At 37.0% G+C, this 9,592-nt stretch overlaps 1 protein-coding gene across 1 annotated transcript; it reads left to right on the top strand.

Annotated features, from left to right (window-relative positions):
• Positions 1–5,609: 5,609 nt before the first annotated feature.
• On the top strand, positions 5,610–7,139 carry LOC143747531 (E3 SUMO-protein ligase ZBED1-like). The gene has a single exon (XM_077240325.1). The coding sequence runs from the start codon at positions 5,610–5,612 to the stop codon at positions 7,137–7,139; it is 1,530 nt and encodes a 509-aa protein (XP_077096440.1).
• The last annotated feature ends 2,453 nt before the right edge of the window (positions 7,140–9,592 follow it).

Genomic DNA, 9,592 nt, shown 5'->3' with positions numbered 1-9,592 from the left:
GGCAGAACTCTGCTTACTAAAGCAGAAGGGATTTCCCGCTTATCCTATGCTGCTCAGTCTTTAATTGTGGATAAATCTACTTGCAAGTTGATTGATGTAATGTTGCTCAAATTTCTTTGGAAAAATAAAACTCATTATATTAGAAAATCAGTTATTTTGAATTCTTATAATAAAGGTGGCTTAAATTTCATTGATTTTGATTCTCTTAACAATACCTTAAAAATTAATTGGCTTAAACGTTTCCTTCACAATCAATCTTCTATTTGGAGTATAATCCCAAGATATATCTTTTCTCAATTAGGAGGTATACATTTTCTTTTAATGTGCAATTATTCAGTTAGTAAACTTCCTGTCAAACTTTCCAATTATCATCAGCAGATGCTTATGGCTTGGAGACTTTCCAAAACTTAATTTCTCTTAAAGAAAGACATGGATATCTTGGATGGCATTGGGGTGAGTAAATTATTTGGAAATATTTATTTTGAGGTGAACTAATCCTTTAAGGCTGTTTCCCACAGTGAGTATATTGGTTTAGTTTGATGAATTCAATGGATTCAAGTCACTGAATCAGCATTTCTTGTGGGTGGAAATCCAGATTCCCATGAGTTTACACACATTTTTTGATAACTCTGTACAGTTTAATGTACATACCATCTCATACAGGCAAAATAAGGAATTTAAGAATTGGCTCTTTGAAGACTATAGGGAGAGTCACTAAAATATTGATTTAAATATAATAAATATAAAGTAGGGCTGGGTGATTTGGCCAAAAAAAAAAAAAAAAATTTTTTTATATCAGTCGATGTCGATAAATATCAGGATAAATGTCAAATCTTTATTTCTTTCCAGTTTAAAGGGAGATTTTTGCTCCTAAGTGAAAGTTGTAGAAACCAGTGTTAATTGTGGTTTTAAACTACTCTTTATTGTCAGAAGATAGCATGACAAACACTTGCCAAACAGGTGAACATTTCACAAATCTGAGGTAGAACATTCAAACATGTCATTTTTCCTTAACATAATAAATATCTGAATAGAACAATATATTTCTTAGTTTCTACATGTGCTAATGGGGGATATTGTTCAAGTCTTGAAACAGGTTTTTGTTGCCTGACTTTGATGGCCCGTATCTTCACCACAGTTTGCAGTGCAGGCTGCAATATTAATATTACATGTTTTGTCTCGAAACGCATATTTGACAGTGAGTTGACTGTAAATCTGCATCCTAACTCAAGCTAATACTACTTATTGTTAAATTTATGTTCAATAACAAAAACAGTAACATCTGTTAAAAAAAATGTAACGACCACATTTTTATTTGGTAAAATGTAATATTCTGACTGTTTGAGTTTTATTAAAATTAACCATTGGTCATCCAGTATCATGCATATAGATCATGATAACCACAGATAAAACCAGGCATAGCCTATAGCACCTCACATCATGGCAAAATGTAACTTTATGGTTTCTATGGTATTTGTATGAAAAACAGTAGCGTAAATACATTATTAAATACTGTAATTATATTCCATTAGTCATTTAATACATTGTCTACATTAATAATATAGGCTAATACAATTCAATATGTATATCCCACACTTCATGGTGCAGTTAATATTACTAGGCTAACGTTACAGTAAATCCATGGTAAATGGATTTAGTATCAATTCAGATTCTGACTATCGTTGCGCACAGTGTTTCTCCTGTTCTCCTGTCAGCGCTGTTTCATCTGCCTTTAAACTGGTTTAAACTGGACATTTGTGTTCTTTGCTAATTTGAGCCGAGCGGATAAATGGTCCGTGTGGCGCGCGGTTCAAATGAGTTTAGTTCCACTTTTGGCGCATAAACATTATCGAACATTTATTGAACTCTTGATATCGTTTTATCGAGAAAAATGATATCGCGATAATCATCTGTTACACCCCCGTCTAGAGGAAGAGGCGCAACATGAAAGAGTCAGAGAATTACAAGATTTGGAACAAAAAAAAGTTATTCATTTTCTTAATATGGGACTTGTGGTTCAGGAGCTGACCCAGCCAAAATAACAAACAAAACAACCTTGTCTTTAACCTCCTTACTAAACCCTAACCCAAAAGAAAAGAAAACGAATATACAATCTGTAAAGCTAACTCCCTAACAGAGTTCAAACAGTTTACAATAAAAAAAAGAATGGCGTCAAGCTCCCTACTTTCCCAAAAATCAATGTGTACAATATATTTACAATCAGGCAAACAAAACCGAAAAGGGCAGTCCAAATCGGTGTCGGTAAGCAGGCAAAGGGTCAAATATACCAATGGGGATATTTAGATAAAAGACAGTTCACAATTCAAACAAACAAACAGTACTCACAGTCTCAAATACTCTTAACACTCAAATACTCTTAACACTCAAATACTCTTAACACTCAAATACTCTTAACACTCAAATACTCTTAACACTCAAATACTCTTAACACTCAAATACTCTTAACACTCAAATACTCACAAAAACCCAATCTGCCTCTCTAGGAAATGATGATGTGTCTTTTAAAACACTCTGCACCAATCAGGATAGAGGATCAATCACCATGCAGAAACCAATCAGATGGTGTTCCAATCATCCTGTAGGAACCAATCAGATGATGTTCCTAGACAAGCAAACAGAGAAATAACAAAATGCAACCCATAGGGTCGTAACATTATCGTTATCGTTTTATCGCCTAGCCCTAATATAAAGTAAACAAACTAAATTTTAAAATGAACATTTATATAGATGGCCCAACCATTTTACTAGCATTGCCATATACATATCCTTTCTCTTTAAAGGGTAACTAAACCCCGTGGTCAGAGCCTGACTCCACCCACTGGCAATATTTGAAAAATGCTGGAAAAGTGGGCAGAGCCTAAATAACTATAAATGCTATGCTAAATAGATGCTAAAATACTCTATCCTGATCATTTTCAATACTCGCAATTCCAACTCCTGACTCGCTACAGTGGTTTTGACGAAACAAGATGGTTTTATACTGCCAAGGGTGTGGTGAGCTGGAGCCTGCTAACGTCACGAACCACCCCAAACATCCAATAGGAAAATTCAACTGCAGTAGCCACCGTTCAACCTGAAGAGGGCAGCACTCAGACGTTTTTACACCATATATTGTAGAATTAAAACACTTTATACCCAAATGTCAAAAAAGTTACTCAAATCAATGAACAGCACTAATAAAGCCCCATTCTTACAGATCATTAACTAAAAAAAAGTTGGTTTAGGGTTTAGTTACCCTTTAATGGTTTAAATTAGCTGAATTTACATTTTTCTAGGAATTATTTGACATTTACACCCACGATGGCCTGAATGACAACCATCATAGAATCAAGTTTAGGACCTAAATAAAGTGCTCCCATAAAGTATTTAGATAAAACACTGCCTTTTAAAAGCTTCGGGTTCAGCAAGAGATTTTGTTTTAATCATTTTTAAAGAAATTAATACCTTTAAGAAAGCATTAAATTGATCAAAAGTGACAAAGAGATTTATAATGTTTAAAAGATTTCCATTTCAAATAAATGCTGTTCTTTGTAACTTTATATTCATCAATGAATTAATTCAGTTTCCCGAAACATATCAAGCAGCACAACTGTTTTTAACACTGATAATAATAATAATCAGAAATGTTTCTTGAGCAGCAAGTCATCATATTAGAATGATTTCTGAAGGATCATGTGACTCTGAAGACTGGAGTAGGCCTAATGATGCTGAAAATTCAGCTTTGATCACAGGAATAAATTAAATTGAAAATATATTGCAATAGTATTTCATATTGCTGTTTTTACAGTGTTTTTGATCAAATAAATGCAGGTTTGGTGAGCAGAAGAGGCTTCTTTCAAATAAAATAAAAAAACCTATAATCTTACAATCCCCCAAAAAAAATTATGTTTGAAATAAAGCAATAGATATAGTTTTGGCACGTCACTTGAACCTTCTTTGGAGCTGCTGTAGTTCATATATCTGGAGTTATCCATAACCAAAATATCAGATATCCAGTGATGTGTGTAATGACTGTATCATATACAATAGATCACATAGGGGTGGTGATGGCGCAGTGGATAAGACACATGCCTTTGGTGTGAGAGACCTGGGTTCGAATCCACTGTGAGACACCGATCTGTCCCTGAGCAAGAGACTTAACCCCTAGTTGCTCCAGAGGCGTGCGACCTCTGACATATAGCAATTGTAAGTCGCTTTGGATAAAAGCGTCAGCTAAATGAATAAATGTAAATGTAAATATGAATTCTCAGCAGCAGATTGTCGATACTCACCCGTCGTGTGTTTCAGATGGTGTGGTGACGTACGAGCAGCTGAAGCTCATGATGTCCACTCGAAGCGTCCAGCTCGTCGATGTTCGTGAACCGGATGAGCTGGAAGCAGGATTTATTCCAGGAGCAACCAACATTCCTTGTAAGTCACACAGTTCAGCTCTACACACACACACACACACACTAAGAGTGACAGTACTTTTGTTGATGTAGTGGGAGAGGTGGAGCAGGCCCTCAGACTGAGCCCGGATCAGTTTAGAGAGCGATACGGCGTCACAAAGCCTCACAGTAGGGATGGGCGGATCGATCCTTAAGTATCGATATTTTCGATACTGCTTTTGTATCAAAAGGATCGATCCTCAAAAACAAGTATCGATACTATCTGTTTGTTTATTTTTTTATTACGTTTATTTTTTTTAATTTTTAAAATTAGTAGTACACCCTATTGTATATAAATACACTTAAAGCATAACGTCAATGGGAACTATATCTTCTTCCGCTGTATCACCGCGTTCGCTCACGTTACGTCTCCTTCCGCTGTATCACCGCGCGCGCACACTCTCACTCTCACTACCAGTCCAGCAGGAGCACATCAGCACACTCAGTCAGCGCAGAGTCCCGCAGACAGGTTTAAAAAGGTGTTCGAGTGCATGACTGCGATGAGTGAAAGAAAAAGAAGCGTAATTTGGAGTTATTTCACTGAAGCCTCGTGTGACATTTGTAAAAAAAACATACGCCACTGTGGCAATACCACAAATTTGACAAAACATCTTAAAGCAAAACACCCTACAGAGCACGACGAAGTGCAGCTGAAGCGAGCAGAGGAGGTAACACAGACACGACCCCCATCTTCTGGCTCGAGGCAGAGTGCATTAGCAGAATGGTTTCAGAGAGGTCAACGTTATCCAGGTATCAAGTGGTGGTTAGATTATTTGAATACAAAAAGTCAAGTTATTTATAGCTATAGGCTACTTTGTACAATATATACTGTTTCAGATATGAAGATATTAATTACAGTATTTTATGTGGAGCAGAATATTAAACTGGATATTTTGCTTTAAACATTTTTCATTAGCTATATCTATTTCTGTTATCTGATAGGCTATCTGGTGGATATTCTTAATTAAATCATTTATATATTTATCATTTAAAAAATGTTTATTAAACAAATGACAGTTTAAATGTCCAGTAATACGGGAGAGATTTACTATCATTATAAATTCTTAATGCCTGTAACACAGCTTTAAGAACATAATTTCTGTATTATATTTTATAGATGACTCGCAGAGAGCATCAGAAATTACAAGAGGGATAGGAGAGATGATTGCAAGGGACCTCCAGCCAATCTCACTTGTAGAAGACAGGGGATTTATTGCTCTTGTCAAGATTCTTGATCCACGTTACCAAATCCCTTCCCGGAAAAAGCTGATGGAGTGTACAATTAACAATATGTATGGTGAATGTAAAGCCAACGTAATGACAACATTACAACATGCAAACCATGTCATTCTCACAACAGATATGTGGACCTCAAGGTCCACAGAGGCATATTTAACTGTGACCTGTCATTTTATTGACAACTGGCAAATGGAGAATTTTGTGCTAGAAACCTGCCATTTCAGTGTACAGCACACAGCTGACAATATTAGTGCAGAGCTGAAAAGAATAGCTGAAGAATGGGGCATAACTCAAAAGGTGCTTGCAGTTGTCACAGACAACGGTGCAAATATGGTTGCTGCAGTGCATAAGGCTGGGTGGATGCATTATCCATGTTTTGCCCACACATTAAACTTGGTGGTCAAAGATGCAATAAAGGCATCTCCGGAGACCGTTCATCTGCTGGAAAAATGCAGAAGCATTGTATCCTTTTTCCACCACAGCACAAAAGCCACAGAGAAGCTTAAACAGATACAAAATCAACTGAAAGTGGCAGAACATAAACTGATAATTTCAGTTGAAACCAGGTGGAATTCAGCTTTCTACATGTTGGAGAGGCTACATGAACAAATAGATCCAGTTACCACAGCCCTCTGTTTACTTGGAAAGAGTGACCTGTGCTTTACAACTGAAGAGCGGTCTGTTATCCACCTAACCATTGAGGCCCTGAAACCTTTTGAGGAGGCAACACGTGAAGTATCAGCAGAAAAATACACTTCTGTCTCAAAGGTCATTCCCCTAGTATCACTGCTGCTTAGAGCATCTGCTGCCACTGAGCGTCAAGGAAGCTCTTTTGCCACAGAACTGGCACAGCAATGTCAGCGGAGATTCCGTGGAATTGAAACCATACACAGTCTTGGTGCCAGCACCTTTCTTGACATAAGGTTTAAGCACCTGGCATTTCGTGACAAGGATCATGTAGAAGCTGTAAAAAAGCGACTCCTATCTGAAATGCGGGATGTCCACTTGGCGGCTGCACCACAAGCTACCTCAACATCTACCCTAAGGTCTGTGTCAGTACCTAGAGCAAACTCTGCATCATCAGAGACTCCTCCAATGACCCCATGTACTGCATCATCTACAGCTAAAGGAGGCATATGGGGGGATTTTGACTCACAGGTTCTATCAGCACAACAACAACAATCAGGAAGCAGCGATTCCATAATTGAAATGCGTCGCTATGCAGAGGAAAAAGTACTTCCCCGTAACCAAGACCCATTAGTTTGGTGGAGAAATCACGAACAAACCTTCCCAGCTCTCAGCAAACTAGCAAAAAAATATCTTGGGGTCACTGCATCATCTGTCCCTTCTGAGAGAATTTTTTCCAAAGCAGGGGAGTTGATCAGTCAAAGAAGAAACAGACTAAAGGGGAAAAATGTCAACATTCTCTTGTTCCTTAACAAAAACCTTTAAATCAGTTCTAAATCATTTAATGGTTTACATATGCTGGCTGTGTATATCAGTACATGCACATATGAAGATTCCAACTTAAAATTCTGCCTGAAGTTCAGGTTCAAGTTTGACATTTAAATAATTTGAAGTGTTCTCAGCCTAACAGTCATCCCTGGTTTGATTTTCAGTGCATTCCAGTCTTTTATCAGGGGTTTATTTTATTTTATTTTTAAGCCGTAGAGTTTATCAGTCATAGAAAAAACAGGCTCAAGAGGAAAATGTTAATGTCAACTTGTTTCATCTCAAAAACCTATAAAGGGAAGAAATGTGGTAAAAGTGTTCAGTGTTTGTTAATAAACATAAGCAAAACGTTTTCATGTCCATTTTATTTATTATTAATAATGTTGCTATCAAAATACTCTATAAAATCACTTACATAAAAATATTTCATAGAAGTATCGGTATCGGTATCGGTATCGGCGATACTTGTCTTGAAAGTACTTGGTATCGGATCGAAAAGAAAATAACTGGTATCGCCCATCCCTAGACTCCACAGTTTGAAAAATTAACTGTCACTTGTAGGTTCATCTTCGCCAATCCACCAATAGGAATTCAAGGATGATGCAACGCATATACGCCACCAGAGGGCATTTTTACGATTAATATTTTTAATGTTCCCTTCGATAGATTAAAACCATCACTATATGATACACATAATAAACTAACAAAGTGTTTTCTTTATTTTTTAAAGTGTTTCCTATAATGTTTTATTACAAAATGATTGGTCAAAAAGGCAAACTATAATGTATTAGGAAATATAAGTTTCATGCTAATGTACAAACGTGCATAAAGAAATCTCAAATCATACATTGACTAGATATTAACATTTTGTTAACTCTGGTTTTTGACTACAGTCATTATCATGGGTCTTCTTGACTCAAAAAGCTTTGTGAATGTGTTGTGTATAATTATTGTGAAACGTGAATCTTTAGTTTACACTTCAGTCATAAAACATGAATTATAGAACCATTTTAATAAAAAAGGTTCTTTGCTCTCCAAGGGTTCTACATAGAACCATTTTGTCGGTAAAGGGTTCTATTGGCCAAGTACGGAACCCCAGGGTTCTATATAGAACCCCGAGGAACCCTTTTTTTTAAGAGTGAAGTTATAAGTGAAACACAATCTGGTTTTATTAAAGGCACAATATGTAATTTTTTTTGCTTTAAAAATATAAGAAATCACTATATCTATGTTATATATATTTTTTAAAGTTGTGTATTTACATTATCCCGACAGTTCCAATCAACTTCTAAATTCAGAGAAATTAATATTTTAATTCGAAGACACGGACCGTGTCTTTATTTCCGTTATGTCGCCCGTCTATCACGTCATATCCGCGTTTGCGTCTTCCTTCCTGCGGAACTCGGCGGAACCGCCAAACTCAAAGAGGAACACTGACGGTATAAGGGGAACACCCTTATAAAAAAGTCTGTATGGGTGTGGATCGGGCGGTTTCCGGAAGACGGCGGTGGCGGTTTGTTTGTATCTCCAAGAGATATTTTCTTTGCTTTTTTCTTTTGTTGTTTGTTTTGGTTTGTTTTGTTTATTTTTATTTGGCGGTTTGGCATAATCTGATTTGTGACTGGGTCTGGATAGTATAATGGAGGAAGATGATGAGAGTGGGGATTGGTTAAAAGGTCAAGAAGATTGGAAAAATCAAGGTTATGTAATCGGTAGAGGGAGAGGAGGAAATTATACTAGGTCTAATGGGGCTGAGGGAATGGGGAAAGGACCATCGAAGAGGAGTATTGAAGATGTATCTGATGAAGTAGGTAGAGATGTGAGAAGGAAGGTAAGTCAGGAAGATGATTTGAAAGTAATCGTTAAATTTAAAGAGGGGCATGATATAAACGAAATTGGTTTGTTTACATTGACGAGTGGATTGAAAAAGGTAGTAGGAGACATAGAAATGGCAAAAGTGTTACGAGATGGCAGATTACTAATTAAATGCAGGAACATTGAGCAAAGAGAGAAGGCTGAGAGATTACAGTCGGTGTGTAAGAAAGAAGTGAGTTAAGTACGAAGGTTTGTAGGTATAAGAACAAAGGGAGTGATCACAGGTATACCGATTGGGGAAAAATTGGACGATCTTAAAAAGAACATTAAGGGAGGAACTGTAGTGGACATAAAAAGACTTAAAGCAAACCGTAATGGAGAGAAAGTAGATAGCACTACAGTACTTTTGGAGTTCAAGGAGCAAGTGTTGCCAGATAAAGTGATGGTGGGCTATTTGAGTTTCAGGGTGCGGGAGTACATCCCTCCACCAACTCGATGCTATAAATGCCAAAGGTTTGGTCATATAGCAAATGTATGCAAAGGGAAATTAAGATGTGGGAAGTGCGGAGGAGAGCATGAATATGGGAAATGTGGAGAGGGGGTTGAGAGGAGATGTTGTAACTGTGGTGGGGATCATA

This window comes from Siphateles boraxobius, unplaced genomic scaffold (assembly GCF_051911475.1).
Source record: "Siphateles boraxobius isolate OS27281-9 unplaced genomic scaffold, OSU_SipBor_1 224, whole genome shotgun sequence".
Taxonomy (NCBI): Eukaryota; Metazoa; Chordata; class Actinopteri; order Cypriniformes; family Leuciscidae; genus Siphateles; species Siphateles boraxobius.
The sequence above is the reverse complement of the archived record's forward strand: the minus strand, read 5'-3'. Positions and strand labels throughout refer to the sequence as shown.

Coding starts and splice junctions, on each gene's coding strand:
- LOC143747531 (XM_077240325.1), top strand. CDS start 5,610: ATGATTGCAAGGGACCTCCAGCCAATCTCACTTGTAGAAGACAGGGGA.